General features: G+C 39.6%; 1 protein-coding gene across 19 annotated transcripts in view; it reads left to right on the top strand.

Annotated features, from left to right (window-relative positions):
• Positions 1-14,803, top strand: part of LMO7 (LIM domain 7) — a 99,946-nt gene extending 85,143 nt beyond the window's left edge. For 14 of the 19 annotated variants that reach the window (XM_075046036.1, XM_075046044.1, XM_075046042.1 and 11 more), the window contains 10 exons: positions 446-816; positions 2,607-2,672; positions 3,321-3,386; positions 5,297-5,349; positions 7,002-7,221; positions 8,116-8,388; positions 9,714-9,822; positions 11,590-11,692; positions 12,205-12,251; positions 14,065-14,803. In XM_075046036.1, coding sequence (XP_074902137.1) covers positions 446-816; positions 2,607-2,672; positions 3,321-3,386; positions 5,297-5,349; positions 7,002-7,221; positions 8,116-8,388; positions 9,714-9,822; positions 11,590-11,692; positions 12,205-12,248 — 1,305 coding nt within the window. In that variant the 3' untranslated portion in view covers positions 12,249-12,251; positions 14,065-14,803. Of the gene's footprint in view, positions 1-445; positions 817-2,606; positions 2,673-3,320; positions 3,387-5,296; positions 5,350-7,001; positions 7,222-8,115; positions 8,389-9,713; positions 9,823-11,589; positions 11,693-12,204; positions 12,252-12,355; positions 13,897-14,064 lie in introns of those variants that run through there. The other 5 variants (XM_075046039.1, XM_075046046.1, XM_075046054.1 and 2 more) reach the window with 2 other exon arrangements.
• The last annotated feature ends 7,675 nt before the right edge of the window (positions 14,804-22,478 follow it).

Here is a 22,478-nt window from a genome sequence, read left to right as displayed (position 1 = left end):
GTGAAATTGTTTGGTCTGATATACACGTGCAGTGTATATCTTTGTCTGTACACTCTTAGGTAGGTCTCAGGTTTCTAAGTCGAAAGAGTAGGGAGAAATGCTGGGTATCATGGAAGAGTTTGTTTTCCATGGGTATTTAAGTGGGGGTAGGATGGCTTGAAATGTAAGTGATACTTTAGAAAGCAGAATGTTTCACATAGTTGTGGCCACGCTGCCCATGGAATGAAGGCTGCTATGTGGAATGAAGCTCTTGCATTAGGAGAATGTACTAGCAGGCACTCAAATCATCAAACCAAAATACACCCTGGGTCTTGCATTGAAAGTGTTTGGGATGCTTTTTACACTGTCTTCCCTCACAGAATGAATGAACTTTTCTTAGCAACCTGTTTAAAAACCAGGTTCCTTCCCTAAAAACTTGATTTTTTTTTTTTTTTCTTTGCTACAGGAGCAGACTGTTCTAACCTTAAACACAACATCTGTACCTACACGGGCTCCAACTGTGTCCAGCTGGAGAGCAAGCCCTGAAGCGAATACTCTTGAGGAGCCAGAAGGAGATGGAGGAAGTGAGCCGGCAGCACGCTTGCTGGGCGAGGAAGAAGAAAGAAGGAAGCTTCAGGAGGAAAGGAGGATCCAGGAAGAAGCAGCCCTGCGTTTTGAGCAAGAAAGGGAACTCCAAGAGCTGGAGCTTGAGAGACAACGTAAAGAGAGAGAACAGCAATATGCTGAGGAGCAGAGGCAGCGGGCAGAGATGGAGGAGCAGAGGCAGTGGGCTGAAAGGCAGAGGGAGGTGTCAGTGGAGACGTCTCAGTACCAAAGGTGTGCGCTTGTGATGGGGTGTACTCTCCCTTCCTTCTGCATTAAAAATTCAAATGCATTTCTAATGGGAGTGTGTACATCCTGAATATATATGGGTATTCATGTAAGATTCGTACTGTCATCAGTTAGTGCAAGATACCACAGGATAGCCTTTCTTTCTAAAGGTAGAAGGATCAGGCATAAGACGAAGTCTTTCCCCATGAATCAAGTGCTCTGTTTACCCACTTCAGCTCGTTTTTTAAATAGGAAGTGTAAATACAGTAATTAGAGCCAAATCAAAGATGACCTGAAGCACTTAGAGTGAAGATTTTGTAAGAACCCTGCATAAGCTTGTAAATTGAGAGCCAATGGCTCAACATACAGGGCTTCCAGAAGAAATACCAACTTAACTCTTCTACAACAAATGTGTGACTGATTTTTCCAGACTCCTCTCTCATTTTAGTTCAACAGTGCAACAATAAAGTTTAATTGCACTACTGAGTTACTTTGTTGATCATCGCGGTATATGAGTGAAAAGATACTGGCTTAGATATCATAGCCTGTTAGAAATACCTACTGTGGATATATTTATTCTAGGGCATGAAAAAGTTCCTTTCATTAACTTTTTCAGTAGTTTGGTGTAAAACAAAAAACAAACCAAAAAAACCTAAAACCAAACTAGAACAAAAACCCAGAAAAAAACCCAACTATTAGTTTACAAGTTCATGTTCTTGCCTGGAAGTTTGCAGACTGCTATTACAGGCATCATGGGAGATAAAGTTGTCTGAAACAGATTAAACCAGTAACTTTTCCTTATTTCTTGTGCATTTAACGTACTGCCATGTGTATGACTAGCTTTGCTGTTTCTCTTGAGGATTTTCCCCTGTTCTTATATAAGTAAAAAGAGATGACTGATAATAATGCACGGTATCAAGTTAAGTCTTAAGAGAAGAAAATATGATTATAAAATTGCATATATTTGCAGGGGAGATTGTGAGACCTGGAGTTACTTCAGTTCATTGTAAATGACTGCTGCTTGAGATCCTGCTGAGCAAAGCAGAGGCACAGTTGTTACAAACACTGAACAGGTTCTTCTTGGCAGCTGAGCCAGGGTATCTTTACAGTATTAGCTTGCCCCAATCGCAAGATAGTAGGACTTTGTGTGGTAATTTATTAAGCTGCTGTAATATCTGCATATCTAAATCTTTGATACATGCTTTAGTCCCAGGGGATTTCATTGCTGCTGAGGTTGCTTTCAAAGGAGGTGTTTTGCTAAACAAGGATGCTTTTGCTTAGTAGTAAAAGAGCAAGTCCAGTGCAACTGGGTTTTAAAATGTCTGGTGTTAAATGTTTGCTTTACGATGATATCCAAAGATCTGACTTGAAATCTGATATGTTATATAAACATCTGTGAAGGTGTGATACTTGCTGTGAAGAGCACTGAGGCTGGGGGACAGGCAGCTGGAAGAGCTTTATCCGTGGAAGTTAGTGGGTGTTTCTCTATGGGTCACAAACTGCACCTATACGATTTTCTAGAATATAGATGTAACTTTTAGAGAACTGCTGTGTTTGGACAAAGCTTACCTCCTGGCTTTGAAACAGATGAGATAATCTCTGTCATATACTGATACTTGTAATTCTTGCAGCATCTTAAAAAGTCTTTGGGGTGGGTTCTCATGTATTTTCATGTTTCTAACAAACCCATCTGAACTTTCTCGATTTTTCTCTATGTATACTTACTGTTCGCTCAATTTCTAGACTATGTTTTTTTGTTTAATACGTATTTTCTTTTATCTGTATTTTGCTTCTAGACATTATGAGAGCTATGAAGTATCTAAAACAATAGAGGATCGAGCTGGCCATCCTCTCATTGACAGGTAATAAGAAATTGAATTGATAGGTAGGTTGAAACATCTTCAGCAATAAGTATTAACCATTTTGGCATGTTCACGTTTGGATTCCTTGTCACTTACAAAAATGTAATTTTAGGCAGTTTTTCTGACAACCTTTCTTTTTCTGCCTTCTTTTGTTAGTTATGTTTCTGGCTGATAAAATTAAGCCTCCTTAGAACTTTAACTGGTTGGGGGTTTTTTTCATTTTTTTTTTCCCTTAAGGATCTGTTTTGAATATTTTTAGTTGCAAATATTTATGTCTGTGTATGTCTTTTTCTGTATATGAAAGAGGGAGAGGGACTTTATGGAGAGGGACTTACAGGGGCATGTAGTGATAGGACAAGGGGTAACAGCTTTAAACTGAAAGAAGGCAGATTTAGATTAGATGTAAGGAAGAAGTTCTTCACTGTAAGGGTGGTGAGGCACAGGAACAGGTTGCCCAGAGAAGTTGTGGATGCCCCATCCCTGAAGTGTTCAAGGCCAGGTTGGATGGGGCTTTGAGCAACCTGGTCTAGTGGAAGGTGTCCCTGCCCATAGCAGGGGGGTTGGAACTAGATGATCTTTAAGGTCACTTCCAACCCAAACTGTTCTATGATTCTATGAACATAATGGTTTGTGTTTTTTTTTAAATAGGCATTATGAGCGTTATGAAGTTTCTAAAACCATTGAGGAGCAACCTGGCCAGTCATTTGCTGACAGGTATGTGTGATACTGAATCTTGGCATAGACTGTAACATCACCATTTCTGTGTCAGAAAGCTTTGAAACTTCCAGTAAACTTTAGCCATGGCAGCTAAGTGTATACTTTGTATTGCTGCTGTGTTCTGCAGTTTTTATGGCATGTTTTCATATTGAGAAAACAAGCAGCCAAAATTTTGGCAAATTATGCGCTGTGCTGTAAACAACAGTTAGTCAGTCAGTAGGATTGTACTGGGAGAAGCAGAACTGTAAGGAAGTAAATACGTGGGTGGTACTAGACTCATCTGGCTGGAAAACAATTTCAGATAATATTGTGGTTGTGTCATAACGTGCTATACAAACGAAGGTGCAGTCATCCCAGTCAGGATTGTGCAACTTAAGAGAGTAAACAGGGAGGGAAGTGAGAGGTGGCAGCAGCAGAAGCTTATTTATCAGGAAGATAGTAGATATACCACTTGTTAAGTTACACTCTCTTACCTTTGCCATTTTCTATTTTGTTTTGCTTGGTGGTTTGTTTGGGGGTTTTATTGTTGGGGTTTTTTTGGTTTTGTTTTGGTTTTATTTCAATAGAATATATTAGCCACTGCGGATTTGGGCTCTTTGAATAGGCAGGTTTTTCTTCTCCCTTTTAATAACTGGGCTATGGTTAAAAAATGCTAAAGCGACTTAAACTCAGAATGTTTGTATCAAGCCTTTGCCTTAGATGGTATCCCACAGTAGTTCTGAAAGATCATGTCTGTTGTGCATTTACTCAGTTCTTATAGTTGGAGTGAGCATACCTTTTTTTATATTAAGAGGAACCCCAAAACTCACAGGGTACAACTAATAGATCTGTTACTAACGGAAGATCTAAATCTAACTTTAGAAGGTGCCTGCACTAAATAGTCACATCTTGGATATACGTGAGAGAAGGACACTAGGGTGTTAAAAGCATCCCAGGCAAGGCGGACCTGCTCTTTGGAGCTCCTGTTTACTACAAGCAACTGTGAAACTGTTGCATCTTCTCAAACAGATAGTAAAATAGGTCTGCACCATAGGACAGACAATCAGAACTTGGGGGAGCAAATGGGATAGAGTTTATGCAACATTTATCTATAGACAAAGGACAAGACTCCCTCAAAATGCTGCTATGCAGGCAATGCTGCATGTGTAAACACATTAATGTAGCAGCTTTGAGTTGTGACCCAGCAAAGGATTTCTGTTCCTTTCTGAGGTATTTTAAACTAAGAAACTGGCTGTATTACTTGAGACTAGTAATAGAGCACAGAGGTGTTGCTGAAGCTCCTGCTCCGCACTTTTTGCTGGAAAACCAGCTTTTTGCCATTTGTCTTTCTGTATATTGAATGACGTTGCTTGGCTAAAACTCATTAAAAAATTATGCTGGTGGATATAATCAATGAATAATAAATTTCCCGAGAACAATCTGCATGCAGTGTTTGAGGAGATGTTTTGCTTACGGTCTAGTAATGGTGCTGAAGTATGATTTAAGTTTCTCATGAAGTTAAATCATTTATAAACTTGCTTTTAAAGTTATCATTTCTTTGACTGTCTGACTGTAGTCTTCACAAAGCTTCCACAGGGAAGGACTTCAGTTTTTACATGGTTTTTGTTGAAGCAAATACAATGATTGGTCCCTCATACCTGAAGTACAAGGAACTTTCAGTACAGTATTTTAACTTTTAATCGGTTATTACCTATTGACATCTAAATATTGACATCTTTTTTCCCCTTAATATCCTGTTGCTCTTTGTTTGGGTGTTTTTGTCTCTTGTTTTAAGTACAGCATAAGTTGCTGATGGGTGGGGTGGTGAAAAAAGGTTCTGTGTATCTGTGGTCTGCAATGATAAGATCTTTGTCCGTGATGAGGTCTCCTAGTTGAGATGGAGAAATGAATGTTTTCTATATCCTTAGGAATAAGTCCAAGTCAACTTCAGAACTGAATGAATTCAACACAATCAGAAATGGTAATTACTGTTTAACTTCTATTATTTTTAAAATGTATTTTTTTAAAAAAAGGTGTATTGGATGTAGTCATCCTAAGAAAATTAATTGTCAAAGTGCTTTTTGATAGCAGCATTGTAATTCAAATTCATACCATGCCACAATTTAATGAATTTTCAATAGCAAGAGGAAATTCATACAGTTAACATACAGGCCTAGGAGAAATACAATTAACTGCTCTCTTGAAGACCATAACAGTGATTGCACACAGATCTTAAATGCCTGAATTTTAGATGACTGATATTTATATGAGATTAAACCAATCATGTAGGTATATCATTGAAGATTTACGTGCTCTTGATACGTTGACTCTGTCAATAAAAAAAGCCACACATGCCAAGATGCTAATGTATTTAATACAACTCTTTGTTCTTTTTAACTTCTGTTAGTGTAGGAGTAACACAGCTGGAAGTCAGCTCTCAATACTGTCACAGTGGCTTGTTTTCTGGACTACAGTTCCTTGCTGCCTTTCTTGAGTTGTCCTTCAGTAATGTTACTGTGTTTTTAGAGGAATGTTAAAGCAAACAAACAAGATTTATAAATATGTTAGAGTAGAAAATGCCTGAAAGCTATTCCTGTGTCTAAAACATGGTTAAAAAAAGTAATCACAAGTAATCATAGCAAAGTAAATGGTGTCTTAGAGGATATACTGCATATTGACAACAGTGCTTTCACACATTAAAGCCTGGTCACTGAACCTAATGCGCAAGTAAACTTCCACAATATTTTATAATGGTAATCTATAGCAATAAGAACAAGAGCAAATCTATCGTCAGAGCAATTATTAAAGGGACTGAAATTTCAATTGAATGACTTACTGCTGAGTAGTTTTCTTAGTTAGTCTTAGTGTAAAGAATAGCTACTGGATCTAGGAAATAAAGAAAAAATGTTGCCTTCTGACACTTCAGCACGTATTGGAGAAAGATGGCTTGTTTGTTTCCCCTTCCAAAATTTCAAAGGCCATCTATACCATAAATCTCATTTCAACTGACTAGTTAACACAGCATCCAAATAATAAAGAGGCTTTCTGTAAGATTTTCCTTTCCCTCTCCCCCAACCACACATACATATATATTTACATATAGCAAGATAAAGCAATGATGTGTTTAGTGCCTTGAATAAGGAAAGAATTCTTCAAAACAGGGACAACTTACAGAAAAAAAGAATATGAACTTTTAAAGGGAAAGAAGGTAACCCACCACTCAAGTGTGTATTCTACACATGCTTCAGTTTGTATTGGAGGAAGAGTCCAAATTGTGGCACTGAAAGAGATCATGCCCTTTTAAACATACATTTATGTGTGTATATATTTGTACACACAAATGTATATGCATATACACTTGAAGTGAAGGAAAATACTTACTTGTATTTAAGTTAAACATCATGTAAAAGGCCACATTAATGGAAACACAAATAAAAAAATTGTAATAATAATGATGTATTGTCAAGTTTGATATTGGTCACCTGGTTGTAAAAAGGAAGTAGAGAAACTTGTGAATATGGTGATGAAGGATCACTCTGTGATTTTGGAGTTATAGCTGGAGTATTGAATACATGATAACTGCTTTTTTGCCTTAAGATGTCTAGCTGAAGTTTGCTCGTGTTGTCCAAACAGGTACGCAGAGCAAGTATTCGGAGAGGTCCTGGAACATGGGTGAGTCACAGAAGAAGTCTCAGAAGGAGCACAACCTGTCTGCAGCAGAGTTGGAGAGACAGCAAATCCTTCAGGAAATGAGAAAGAAAACATCTCTACACACGGACAGCAGCTGGATTAGGCAGCGCAGTTCCAGTATACATAAGGAGCCTGTTAGTCTGTACAGCAATAGTATGAGGAGGTAGGAATCATGTTAAAGATTAACTTTGTCTCTCATCAAATATTTTTGTTTGGTTATTCTAAACTTCAGTGTGTATTACAGAGCACAGAAACAAATCAAGTCTGAAATGCTGTAAGATAAACTGCATAGCAGCACAGATAGAAGAAAATAGCTGTATTACAGCTGGGGTTAAATGGTTTTTAGCAAGTAAAGAATGTGGATGTGACCTGTAAATAACTTAGGTGCTTATTTCTTGGTTGGTATACCAGCAATGGAAATCAATAGTGTGCCTTGTCATTGACAGATGTGCTTAAGAATTTCAGCATGACAATTTATTGTGGAAATTATTATGGCTAAGGAGTATATCTTTTTTATATAGAAATATGTCAGAAAGTCTGCAGTTTCTTGGTTTAAGTAAGGTGTGAATGTTGGATTTGTCACTTAGGAAACAGCTGAGATATCAGTCAGGAGAGTTGTTTGGCTATTGGGACAACACCTTGTACCTAGACGATGCTATCCAGTCTGGGTGGATTGTTATTTTCGATCTGGTATCCCTTGGAGAAAACAAAAACAAACCTAGTATCTGAGGTCCATTGCCGTACAGCGGATTTTGATACGGTTCATCCTGATAAGGCTGCAGTGAAGAGTGTTTTGCCTTTATTCTGTAGCGGTTAAGTGCCACCTCTCATGTGCCTCGCCTGCTTTTTCCCGTGAGACTAGAACTGGACACAAAGGATAATTTGCTGCTCAAACATTTTAAGTCACTATGTGAAGAATATTGCTCAGGATGATCAGACAAGCATATTCATGCTAGAAGAATCTTAAGACTGCTAGGATAACTTTTTAAAATCAGAATATAGCTCCTCTGCTCCAGCTGTACTGCCAGTTACCTTTGTATGTGTACCTCTGTTACAGAGGGGAGTCTCTGGACAATCTTGATTCTTCAAGAGCGAGCTCATGGAGGCACCACTCGTGGCTGAACCAGTCTGCCTCCTCTTCATCTCTATCCTCTAGTCAAGATCTCAGTCGCCCAGTGTCCACTTCAAACCGAGCCTACATGTGCACTCCTTCCTCCAGCAAAGCACCTCCTGCAGGCACCGCTGCAAGAGCCCCCTCCGTGTCGCAGGCAGCCCCCCAGGCTCAGTCTCCCCTCTCTGCTTCCCAGCCGGGGTCCCAGACACGCAGCAGGTGAGCAGGTGCCCTTCTGCTAGGAACGTGGAAACGTTAGGCTGCACTGAAGAGTGGACCTTGTATATATGGTGGTCTGCAGCAGTATTCTTGCCCAGAGCATTGATTTTAACAAGTCTGAAAAGTACCTGGAGTTTTCTGGCTGGGTGGGACGGTGGAAGTATGGGCTGGTATTACCTCCCTGCTCCAGTCATTCAGAAAATTCCCCAGGTTTGTCATCAGTGCTTGACATCGGTTAAAAAACCAAAGGAACTGAAATAATACGTCTCCAGTCTCCAAGCTGTATGTTGGTTACCAAAATGATTAGTAAAAGTCTGCTCCAGAAGGCATTTCTGATATTTATTTTCTTAGGTTTGTTTTAACACAAGATTCCTGAATCCCACGCTTTATGGCCCTCATCTTGGTCTCTCCTCCCTGCTTCCTGGCATGTGGTCAATATCTCAAGGAGCACTCAGGAATGCTCATAAGCTGTGACCCTGGAGAATTACAGAGTAGGATGTTGGTTTTAATCTAGGAGGTGAAGGCAAGAATTGCAACATATTTTGAAACAAAAATGGAATTCAGTTGTGGTAGGGTAGATAACTCTGCTGGTTTATGTACTTGAAACATTTCAAAAATACCTTGGGGATAAGACTATAGAGAATCACCCCCACACAATTACATGTATTATATATAACAACAGTGTGAACAGTGCTTCACTAGCTCTTACGCTCTCAGGCACTTTGTGATAAATTGACTTTTTTTTTTTTTTTTTTTTTTTAAATCTAGGCTCCCATGTTCTTTCTAATGTAAGAAAGTTACCTTTTTAACCATGTTTGCTTATCTTGTTCTCACTTCCATTTGCTAATATCTTGGTAGATCTATGGAAACTGACCCCCATATGGCTTATGTTCAAAGCATTAACATAATATTATATGTGCAGGACTAGCCTTCTGTTATCTAGCAAGGTGCAGATGGTGGGACTTGGCAGGGGTGCTTGCTAAAACTTAGCCTTTGGGGTAATTCCCCACAAATAAGAAATAAGGCAGGAGCACAAAACCTGTGTTCTTACTCTCTAAACTTAACAATATACTTTTTATGTTTATTTGTAGAAGGAATTTTATACAATGAAATATCTCCCAAGAATGTGACAGAATTTCTTCATTTGTAACTATGTAACTTTGATCTAAATTATAACACTTGATAAATAATTTCAGTTTATTTTCCCCAAGCAGTCCACTATTTACCAGTTGTTTTTATTTTTAATCTCAAAAAGTCTTTGATAACTTTTCTTTGTCTTTTAAATCTTTTCAAGCTGGTTTTAAGGATTTTCATTCTATATTTAGGTCAGTCAGTGGGAAGAAAATCTGTTCATACTGTAATAACGTTCTGGGCAAAGGAGCAGCCATGATCATTGAGTCTCTTGGTCTTTGTTATCATTTACATTGCTTTAAGGTGAGAGCTGGGAGTCACATCGTGAAGGAACAGGAGCTAATCAGGAGCACGCATGGCTACTCAGTGTTATGCTCACAGGGGCTCTACTAATCACCTGCTTTGCTTTCTACTCTTGACAGCGTGGTGCATGCATATTTCCATGAGGCAGTCCTATCTGCAGGCATTTAGCCCTCAACTCTAGAAGCATTTCTTAAATGCTGGAGGTAACAAGTAGGACTTTGACAAGTAAGATGGGCACATTGACTGTGAGATCAAAGTTCTTCCTTCTCTGAATAGGTAGCAAAAAATCAGAAGGTCCTGAGCCACTTCTTCCAGAGAAACCAGCTCCTTTAAAAAAAAAAAAAAAAAAAAAAAAAAAAAAAATCAGCCTGGACCCTGGCAGTTGAATCATTTAAGATGACCCATCACTTTCAAGCTAATCCTAGCAGACAGTGTTCACATGGTGTTTTCCAGGCAAAGGCATGTTGGCAGCGTTCGACCTAGCAGGCTAAAACCCAGCACCAAACCAGAAGCTGTGTTTAGTGCAACTCAGCTGTGGTCCAAAGCTAGGTTTATTAGCTCATGCTCAGCACTGAGACATAGTTATATGATTTCCAGTCTGCTTGGGGCATACACAGAGCTGAAAGAATAAATGCCCGCCTGCAAAAGATGTGAAAGCACTCCTAGTTCCCCTGCCCTAGGACCGGGTGAGGAGTTGGACTCTGATTTGGAGGTGCTGTTGGACCCTACTTCTTCCATGGCTTTAAGAAAGAGACTTCTGTGTCTGGGTCAGAACACTTGTCTTCTGTGCCCAGCTCAAATGCATCACCTGGAATATTAGAGAGGACTGACTCAAAGTTCTTCCTGGTCCTGCCTGCCTGAGCAGGAGGAACCGGAGTAATCCAGGGGGACTGGTCATCATTCCCTTTCTGCAGAACTTGTATTCTGTGCAAGGGAGTCCACCTGTAGCTCCTAACCTACATAAGAAAATACCAAATTTCTGTTTTTCAAATTTCTGAAGATTAATGAGCTGTTGAACAGACTGCCATCCAAAAGATTCATTACTCATTTAAGCAGGTAAACTATCTGTCCTTCTTAGTCCGCCAAGTACTTTGCTTCATAAATTCAGTAAGGAGAGTGTTATGTGTTTTAGGTTACGTTCCTTCCAGAGGTGATTCATATTCACAGCAAAGATATGTTCAGCCACCATAGTTAAATAGCTCAGTGTTAGCATGAAAGCTGTCAAGCCCCTTATTCATGTGTTTATTCAAGAAAAATGAAATCAGCCCTTTCTCTCCAAATAAGAACTTGTTTCTATGATGCAAACCCAGGAAATTGGGGCTGCCTGAGTATTTGCTGCTTTGAGTGCCAAAGGGCTGAGGACACCAGCAGCATATAGTGCAACATGGAAATCTGCAAGTAGCACACCCAGGTGTTCTGTGCCAAAATTGCTGTTGCCATCTAGAGAACAAATTTTTTTCATGTCGAGCCAGTTTTAGTTTTCAGATAAAATGAAGTTCAAATTAGATTTAATGAACTAATCTCTAAAAACTGTCTGCTTTATGTTTGCTTAGTTGGTGTATCTCTGCTATTCATTGTCCAGTCATTGCCTTAAAATACTTTCTCAGGGTTGGTTGCATTTAGATCTACTAATCGTTACACATTTGCTTCTAGTGATTGTGAGTTTATGGTTCAAGCTTTGTTGAGTTTAATCCAAGCTGCTTTTGAACAGCATTTTTGTTTCTTTATATTTTGTGAGGAGTTGCTAATTATTCGTCTAACCTACAGTGTGTTGCCTGTGGATGCGACCTTGGGGGATCCCGCTCTGGAGCTGAAGTTAGGATCCGAAACAACAAACTCTTCTGCAACGACTGCTACATCAGATTTAAAAGTAAGGCAATCCAACTGCTGTGTGCATGACTGTAGTTCTTCTCTGTGGTGTACAACCTCAAGTATTTGCACAGCTGAGCCACTTGATAGCTTTCACGTTTAGCTTTAAGTTGGTATATTAGTGAATAGGTTCAGCAAGGTTTGATTGCCAGTTTCTGTCTTCTCTAGGGTAGTCATTCCTAACTTAACTTGCTGGTAGCTGATTTTACCGCCTTGTTACTAAGCAGCTTCAAGCAGACAATGCAGTGTAGTCTCCCTGCTTCCTTCATAGATCTGAGAAAGTGGTGTCAAGGAGTTGTCACTTACTGAACAGGCTTGTCTTGATAACAGAGAAATCTTTCTGAAAAATTGTCTACATTTTTTAAAAAAATAATCTGAACATGTTTTTAATTCAATCCTAATGTATACCTGGAAAGCTATTAGATTATCCTGTGCAGGTGGCACAAATGCTGGTTTCTTTTTGCAGTGCTATTATTATTTGAATTATAGGTCTGTGATTGGTTATTCATTTAGGTACAAGTTCAGGAGGAATTGATTTACTTACAGATCTTAATTAAAAGGTGCAGTATAACTTTTTTCCTTCATTATGGTTTGCAGAATTCTGATTTACTGGAGCATGATGTTAAGACTTTGAATAATGGTGTTTTTTTTTCTGCTGTCATAGATGATGGTAGACAACCTCCTAATTTTGACAAGTCTCGGGAGTTTTATATGGCTCTATTTTTCTGTAGCAAATATGGAATTTGCAAGAATGATAAAATTCAGCTAAGGGAAAGCATTTCTGAATTACTTTCTGGGAAACATGTCTGTGTTTCTTCACGAGCCTGGCACATTTTTCTCATGGTGGACCAGGAGGCAGTGAAGGGAGCAGGATACTCATACTGCAACACTTGAGCAGGACTTGGTCACCTGCTGGCTGAGAAGCCTAGCTCAGAAAAAGAGAAGCTCTGCATCTGATGTTGTTGCTGTTTTCAGGCTCTTTTGGCTTCCAGGAAGAGGAAAAGCTGCCTGCACCACAGAAATGATTGTGTGGTGTCCGAGCTAAAACCAGAAAATCCCACACTTCTCCTTGATGCTAACAGTGCATTCACAAAGGCTAATGTGAAGTGCAAGGATGTCACTATGGTCAGTGGAAGGAGGAAGAGAATCACCCCCTTCCATCTGGAGGTGATCCAGAGCACTGGGTCATACCTCTCCGAGTTAATGTTTGGAGAATTTATCTCCTTGTTGATGACGAGACTACACCAACATGACCATGTTCCTATTTGAAGCACCCAGATGTGTGGGAGATTCAATCTGGAGCCTGCTCATGTTATTTTATCTTCTTTGGGGAGCAAAATTGCTGAATGAGTTGAGTAAGTTTGGTACTGGGGGGGGAATCTGGTTTTTATTATTCCCTGCCAAGACAGTATTCAGGAATTTGATGATGGGAGTAACCAAAAATTTTATCATGGATAAACTGCTATTTAGTCTCTTTGACATTACAGTCCGTAAAGTCACAGCAGTGCCTTTCAGATGCAGAGGTGATCTGTGAGAAATCAGCTCTATTTCGTTCCCTTCAGACTGCATCTACTTGGGCCAGTGAGCACCTCTAAACATAATTGTATGAGATACAAGTAAATCAGGAATTGTAAGAACTTGCAGGTACAGAATAAAGTATATAAATGAGTGATTAGTAATTGAAATGAGCTATTTGAATAATACAAAAACCAGCTATGTAATTACTGCAGTGAAAATATACTGACAGCACAGCACTGGTCTGTAATGCAGATTAGTTTGTTTGCAGTTGGCATTTGACATCAGCCTGGAACATGAATATATTGGCTAAAAGGTTTGATAAACTGTAGAATTATTAATATTCACTGTGTAATTTTATGGTGTGATATTGTTGCACATTTTGATGTTAATTTTGTGGTTTATACTTGGAACATTGTAGTGAAACACCGGTATATTGGCAAATGCCCAGAAATATATGCCGAGAAAGGATAAAAAAGTTCTTTTTTAATATTGTTACAGTTATTTAGCAAATTTTAATTTGATTATTGGAGGGTAAATTTAGAAAACCTATCACTCTTTTCTCTATGCTGATACTAAAAATAATTCTTAAAAACTCGGCAAGGTGCATGTTCCATAGAATATATTACTTGGCCTGAAATACTTGTAGTGCTATAATTGGATTAAAATCAATTTGTATTGTTCATTAAATTTGGATTGCTAGATTCAGAATGTATACCTTAATTTGTGTTACCATTTTCAGTAGGTATTGGAAATACCATTATCTGACTATTTTTAACTTGGAAATTTAAATTTTTGTTGCTAAGATTCTTCAGTAGCTAGACTTTAATTACAATTTTTTCTGTCTCTCTCTAACAGCTGGACAACCAACCTCCATGTGAAGCAAATGAAGATATGAAACCATTGTTGCAGATAAAAGAAGAGGTGATTGCTGCTGATGTAGATCTATAAATATATATAGTGTGTATGTGTGTTTTTTCTAAGAGTAACTCTTGCTTGTCTAGTCTTCATAGCAATGTATTGTATTCTTCATATATCTATTTTTATTTATAAGAGAGTAATTGCAGTAAGGAAATATCTGGGGAAAATGCTTTCACTTTTTCAGCTTCAAGTACTGAGAGCACAAGGGAGAATAAGTATATTTTCAGTAATAACTTCAAAATATTTTTGAGGCTTATAATCAACTAGTTGACTTTCCAATGGTATATGAAGAGGGTATTTTGTTTCTAAGCTCTTGAAACGAGCATTAGAGAAATAGCTAATATAAATATATATTTGCAATTGCTGTCTTTATTTTTTGACATGTACTGAAAGTGAATTCTCTAGGTTAATATCAAGCTGCATTTAAATGCACACAAATGTGTCTGCTTTCCATATGCTGGTTTCTAAAATTATGTGCTTTGTTGAAACTTAAATACAAAGAATAATCTGTTTGCTCAGTGGTGTTGGCGTAATATTCTGTGGAATCCGTTTAAGGGGAAGAATTCTCATTTCCCATTTGGAAAATGTAACTATGACTTTTTCCTACACAAACTGAGTGGAGAATGGTTGTTGAATTACAGTATATTTGTAAATAAAATTTCTGATGTTGCATTTATTAGAAGTTTTTTTCTTTCTATCCAGCTGAATGTATCTAAGGTGATTTGCTGAAATATAAAATTGTTTGAATTTCATCTTGGGAAAGTATTTTTTATGAAAGGGTTAAGATGTCCACCTAAATACGTGCAAGAGCAATAGTTCTTGCTTTTCTTTTTTCCTTTACAGTAGACATCAAATTTTGTGTATAGTTCTCCTGTCAAGCTCCTCATGCTCTTTCCCTTCAGCATTTAATACAAGTGGCAAGACTGATTCTTTGCCCTGTATGCTCATCCCTGAAGCATGACGATGGAAAGAGGTGGAAGTTCCCCAAAACTTCTCTGCTGTCACTAGAAATAAGGTGCTGAAAATACTTTGGGTTAGGTTCTGCTCCTTCTGAAAATGCAGCCGGAATGTGCACTATGTGTTTTTCAGCGGTGGCTCCCGAATTGCTTTGGTCAGTGGTTTCCCCAAACCCTTTCATGACCAGTTATATACCCTTCTGTGTCCGCGTCCTTGGAAGCAGTGGAGAAAACACGGGATGTGGATCAGAGGAATTTGGGGGAGCATTTTGTGGGTGAAACTGAGGAAGAGGACAGGTGGGAGGTGTAGGAGGGTGGTGGGGCTCTCAGTTTGAGCGTGTACGTGGCACCACAAGGAGCTGCAGTGAGGGTGCCAAAGCAGCTTAGGGTGCTCCTTCCTCTCAGGGGATCTCAGGGATGGATAGGAGAGCTAGCAGGCTGGGGAGAGAGAACATGGCTGCGATAGCTGGGGGCAGCAAGGGAAGATCATGCTGTTTTGGTGTAGTCGGAGAACTTCACCTGTGTGGGCCTCCTGTAACTTCTCCTGCTTGTAACTCCTCCTGTCTCCTGTTTGCTTCGCTTTATTCATCCTTCCCCTGAATAGATGGGTTCTGCCTTGTGCCAGGGAACTCCCTGATAATAAATGCTGAATTACAAAGTGCCAAACATTATTTTCAAATTTTGCTTTAAAAAAAAATTTAAATATGTAAAATGCTTCATCAACCCAAATTTGCCAAGCTCCTTGTTCAGCCACCTTTGTGACTTGGCCCTGGCTTTTGGTATTCAGTTAGTCTCCTATGAAGTGGACTGGTAAAGATACTTCATTTGGTTTCCAGTATTGTGGTAAGTAATGACACAGTAGGCTGCAGGTGAGAACCGTGGGGTATGAAGACCCTAGTCCTCAAATACAGACTATGGAGGTATATTCATACTGCCTGCTCACATAGCTCTCTGGGAGCCTGGGGTCTTTTCTGGTGCTTGTGGAAGAAGATTGTTTCCCTGAGAGCTCTTCAGAATGGGAACCCAAATTAGGTGCTGTGCAGGTCTGGCTCTCGGCTAAGGCATGTACATCACAGAGACGGTACTGATGCCCCTCTACACTGTCTGGTTTTCAGCCTTCTTTTATGGTAGGCAGCATCAGACTATGAACGACCGCTCCCTGTCCAGTAAATTCCGAATCGCCACAATCCCCATTACCAGCCCTGAGATACACCGAGACACACAAAACTTTTTGTCACAGGTCAAAGTTTCTCAACCTCCAAGGCATCAATAAATTTATCCTAGCCTATCCATGATTTCCCCTCTCCCAGCATTGTGTTATGCAGCAAAGCTGTGGGAAAAGTCAGGGCTGGCCATGTCATCTTTTGCATCTTGAGCCCAGTCATGTTGCCCTCTCCCTGGGAATCCTTTGGATGCTAAAATGGGCTGGCTGTCAAGAATGGAGGGAGAGAAGAAGACTTGGCAACCTGCGGGCTGCGATGCTGCTAGAGCTGCCTGATGTGTCCTGCAGCCTAGAGTGATGTGCTCCGAGCCAGGCTGGCTTTTCCTAAATGGTATTTCCAGGTATTTCCATGCGGGCTCCAATTTCATTCTCCAACAAAATGCCTGCAAAAAAATGGATTATTTCATTAGCTTGTACCAAACTGCTCACCTGTGAGCAAACAGCGAGTGGAATTTTGGATTTAGTGGGGCTCAAAAAGCTCAAGCTCAAACTCTTGCAGATTTGAAGTCAAATTTCTCACCCTTGTTAAAGGCCTGGATTAACAAGGCTCCTTCAAACCTGCATTTGCTAATTCGAGTTGGCAAACGTGAGCAACGAAAACTCCTTCCTCCTTTCCTTTCCCTGGAGAGGAACAGGCAGAGAAACCCCCCTTACAAATGTTGTTGTATCTGTGTGTTTTGATCCTTGTTAAAGTATTTGGAGCCTGTTGGCCTCTGAAGTTCAGCAAAACCGATTATCCACTAGCAACACAAGATGGCAGTGTGTAAGTGCAACTCCCACAATAAAAACCCTTTCCGTGGTTGTAATCTGGTACGAAAAGGGTTGCGTTTGCCAAGTGATACTAAAGTTGCAATGTAATGAGAGTTATAGAGAGAACTTTCTCTTATTCTTGGGCCTTTCTCCCTACCTGACATTGTGGAGATGCAATGCGCAACTGAATCTGAGCAGCCTGATTTGATTTTATTTGCCATTTCATTAATTAACTGCTACTTAAACCAGTACTAAGTAGGGATAGAGTTAAAAGAGAATATTTCCTGTGAAGAAAAATAAACTAGATGATTTCTAGTGGAGGGTTATGCTGTATTTTGTTGGATTCTCTTTTTAATATGCTGTTCAAGGAAGAAGAACCAATTGCTCTCCCTCACTTTATCAGCTTCAGAGACTGTTTTTAAGGTTAAAACCCTTAAATGCAGGTGTCTACAGGTGAGCTAGGCCTCTGCACTGCTATTAAAATCTGAGTGGATTTAGGGTTCTGTTCTGTCCTTTACTCTTGGGTGTCTGGTGCTGTGAGTGTGTAGGACACCCAGGGCTGAGGGGTACGGTTCACATCTGGGGGCACTCATGCAGCTGCCAGTGCAGGTCTTGTGGGATGCTTTAATGCATCTGAAAGGGCAGCAGAGATTTATGAGCAAGCAACTGAATCAAGCTCAACACCCTACAGACAGTGGAGCAAAGGTGTGATTTCATGGGCCAGTGAGTAGGAGTTCGCTGTCGGGTGAGGTGCTTGGCTGTCTAAACTTCACGGACTTTTTAACAGGCGTATGGACCCTGACTCACATGTAGACACCTGCATTTTTACACGCCTGTGTTTACCTATCTTAATGCTGATTGAATTCTTCCAAAAATACCTGAGAAACTCTGATTCAGCTAAATCCTTCATCTACCCTATCTTTAGGCTCACAGGCTGTGAGCTAATTAATAGCAGTGTACATTTGAATACGGCTTTGGAACTGAGTGGTCTACGGATAGTGGCTCTGGCACAGGGCAACATTTAAACAAAATGGCACTTCAGAAATAGAATGTTTTCTGTAACTTTCAGTGTGAACTTACTGTGGGTTTTCTCTAATACATAAGAACAAACAAGTCGGGCACCTCAGAGTGAAATTCAAGGTATTGCATATGCTCTTAGTTTTGTTGAGATTTCTTTAAGAATTTTTTTAATAGATGATTTATCAGAAATTTCAAGCTCAATTACCTATGCATTCGTCTCTTTAGGCAAGCTGCAGCACCGCAGGCAATGCTGGTTAGTGGTGAGATTTATGCACCAAGCTCTCTCTTAGAGCCCAGTGTTTCAATCCGGAGCTCACACTGATACCAGAAATAGGCAGAACCAGTCTCATTATTTTCAGGAAAGTGCCTCACAGGTGAGCCTCGAGGAGAGTCCAAGTGGTAAGTTTAACACTCCCCTTAGGTAACAGCTGTTGTAACATGGCCCACCTTGTCACTTACAGCGGGTAAAAGGGTTTTGAAATCTGACAATTTGAGCTCAAAGTAAAAACTGGTGTGCTGGCAGCAGTGTTTTAAATTCCAACCAATCATTTGTAATGGATTAGCAAAACCTGTGCCGTGACTGTAATGGAAGGCTATTAGCAGCAGGCATAATTACATGAAAGAGCAGCTTCACCCTGGAAGCTCTTCAGCATTTTCATTCTAGCTCTGTGCTTCTTGGGAGCTAGGGGCACCGATATAAAACAACATAGGAGGATGATGTAGAGCACTTGGTCACAAAAGGAATATTTTAGGGTGAGTGGTAGGTTATCAGTTTATTAAAGCTGAAGAATTTTTTTAATTGGTTCAACCTACTGGAAACAAACTTGCCAATTAAGTAGCTGCTGCAGGCAACAAACACTCAGAAGAGATGTGTCTTGCAATGGGAATTACTGGCTTCTGTAGGTTTGCCTTAACAGTCAACATTGTACAAAGAACAAAAGCACTTAAGAAGGTATGTACAAAGATGTGTGTACACACAGATTCTCTTTACTAATCGTAATAGAAGAAAGAAAGAAAAAGCTAGGGCCATCGAATGGACAGTTCATAACCACAACCTAGTGAGAGCAGGCTTGTGGTCAGCACAGCGTGCCATCTGAAATGGCTTTTTGCCAGTAGTTGTGCCAGAGCAAGTGTTTCTGATTCCCTGAACTGGAATTCTGTTTTGCCCCCAGGCAGTCAACCAGATGTGCCATTTATTGATGCATCAATTGCATCTGGCCCTTCCAGGATGGAAATTCACAGATTTCAGGGTCAGATCAGGCTACTGCAATCATTTGATCTGCCTATATCCCTACAAAGATCAGAACCCCTTACCCAATAATTCCTGTATTGAACACCCAAATCCTGTGTGAACAACAGTGTTCTTTATTGGAAAGAAGCCCTGCGTAGATCTAAGTATGCAAATGATGGAAAATCTACCACATGTCAACATAGATTGTTCCAGTGGTTAATTAGCACTCTTAAAGATGTTAATTTTATTTTTAGCTATTTTAATGAGCTTTCCAGCTTATTATGGTTTTATTTTCATTCATTTAACTTGGTTTAGGCTCTTAGCACTGGATTAAATATTTTTAAATTTTTCTCTCTTAGATTGTACATGACTTTGATACAGTCCCCATTATTCTGTTTGTTTGTTTTAGTTCTTATACCTGTACATAAAGCCTTTTTGCTCACATCAGTCAGAAGATGCAAGATTACCTCCATGGGAGGATACTGTGGATAGACTCTCAGTGAATTGCAACACAAAACTCTCCCAGGAGAATATCTAGAACAGAGAGGAAATAATCTTTAAGAGCATTAAAAAATCTGAAGCTCTATAAGAATTTCTTTGCATAATGCATAGCTTCAAATAAGAGCTTATGTCCACAAGGGAATTTTGCTGCATAAATCTTCTGGCATAATTAGTAAGACATTGAATTGCCTTTGTGGGAATGACCATGCCTGAATTCCTATGTGGTTCTGCTAATTTTCCTGTCTTGGGGAAGCACCTGTAAGAGATTCCCATGCTGACATGTCTCAGTTGACAAGGGGACAAAATCACATTCCATTTTTATTTCTCAGCATGAAGTGTCAGCTGCAAAAATACAATTAGTTCCTGTTATGTTTGGCACGTATTGATAGGAGGGATCCAACTTGCAGCCTTTCATCAAACTCTAGCTCTGTAAAGATAACAGTTATTGTCTTTTGATGCCCTTGTAAATAGGAGTCTTGCAGAGAAACATTAGTTTTACTTGCATGTGATACTTCATTTTAAGTAAAATTCATTCCTACTGAGGTAACTATTGCATTTATGAGATATATATGTGCTGCACCTCATTATTATGCTAGAGGTTGTACCAGTGTACTCCTGTCTGCACAAATCAGAGGAGAATCCCAAATCAGTTTAGGAAAAGCTCCATTGATAGCAATGGAGCAAGTCAGTAAATGAGCAGCCTCCAGCTAGGCGCAGCTACTGTCTGTGAATAAACCATGGCCATCTAGCACAGCAAGACTGCAGAAAGGCAGTCAGCATATTTTATGCAAAATTCATATTACAAATGAGCATGCATTTCTATTAACAGTTTGAATGCTTACAAGTACTTCTGGACCTCAGCAAGTAAAAAAAGGGACGAATTGCTTCTTTTCCCTTTGCTATTGGGATAATTGGATGCTTTTGCCTTTTGACTGGTAGACTCTATTCTTTGGAGTTTTCTGTTGCCCATGATAGTTCATAGCATGTCTAACACCTGCAAATCTCAGGATTTTGTGTTCCCTCTCCCTCAGTACTGGGTCAACTCTGCAATAAAGGAAAGTCAATTCCGGACTGAACATTATCTCTGTCAATGTGCAAAGTTACTTAGGTTGTACAGAACATTCTGTGTTACACCAGCCACCTTGGTTTCACCATCTCCTAATCTTTTTCGTTTCGTCTGCTTCTTCTAGTAGTGTGGTGCTAAATGGAAAACAAAAAGTGAGCAGATAAACACCAGTTTGGTACTGGAAAGACAGGTAGATGCTAAACAAGTGGGGATATGCAGGCTACACAATGCATTTACCCGTATTACGCTAATGCTGTTTTGATTATTCCCTATAGCACTTTGAAGATACACAGTGTTATCACATAGCGTATTCTTGGTATCATATGCACTTATGCTCTCTTAAATCCTATTTCTCTGTAACATCTTGGACTTGAAGCCAAGAAATCTGCCTATTTAGAAACACTGTTTACATAATCTTTTAATCCTAATCTTGCCAGATCATGAATTGATCATAAGACTAAATTGTGTATAAAATACTAACTGAAGGCGCTAACTTGATTAAGCTTGTAAAACCAAACCATCCCTTCATCTAGCACTAGAGAGCATTTGAATTCTCCCCTTCAGTGCCTCAAGGCTATGACCTTGGCAGTATGTCCATAAAAGTATCAATAAACAAGGGCAAAAATGTTCCTGGGTCAGTCCCCCAAGAAGCAGGTATTTACACTCACTGATTTTCATAGTCAAAGCATTCTTTTTTTTTCTCATCAGTCCTGCTTTGCTGTTTTTTTCCATAATAACAATGGTTATACTGTTCAGCAAATATATTTATCTTCTGATCAGGCTTCATGCTGAGGCAGCAAAACAGATGCATTTATAATGCTGTTCTCATGGACGTAGATCAACTGCAACTCTCTGATTCCCACACAGCCTGATTGGTTTTAAGCAGAGCAGTCAACAAAAGTGAGCCTGGGAGTCGTCTGCCCACCTCTTGCCTCCCATGATGGAACAGGCTCTTTCCAACAGCACTGCTGTTCTCTAGCCTGGGAAAAAGATTTCCCCATGCAACCTACGGGTATGTTCTGCTGTTCAATAAACTCCAGTGGCTTGCCTGAAAGGAGAGCCTGCACCACTGGAGGTTTATTTACTTCATTACTGGCCAGTTAGAACAGGAATACGACTCAGATCAGCAAGGCCTATTAGTGCGGCTGTGAAGTTATAACCTTGACTGAGCTAAATACTGAAGGCTATATTGCTAGACAGTGTTAGAAAAATTAGCTCTGTTGTTGTGAGCAGAATTGCACTGCTTTGCCTCAGCTGGGGATGTATGCATGGTGCAGATGAAATTACAACTATCATGTAATTCTCATCTCTACTTTAAGTTTTTGTATAGGTGCTGTAGAGGTCTTGTACAGGCATACAGGTATCACCAGGATTTTTTTGGAGGCTTGAGAGAGTAGCTGGAGGTTTAAGAGAGTGATGAAAACAATATGCTGTGATTCTGTGAAGGTGTTGAGCGCTCACCTGTTTTGTTGGACTATACATATCCTTTGTGATGTTCTTGAAGCCTCTGATTTCAAACTGTCTAATTAAATGGTAATTTTTATAAACCAGGTGACCTTTTTTCTCCTTAAAGCAAGAAAGCAATGAGACCAAACCAGATAACTC

The sequence above is a fragment of the Buteo buteo genome, chromosome 14 (genome assembly GCF_964188355.1).
Source record: "Buteo buteo chromosome 14, bButBut1.hap1.1, whole genome shotgun sequence".
Lineage (NCBI taxonomy): Eukaryota > Metazoa > Chordata > Aves > Accipitriformes > Accipitridae > Buteo > Buteo buteo.
Note: the sequence above shows the minus strand (reverse complement) of the source record. Positions and strands in the feature narration are given on the sequence as shown.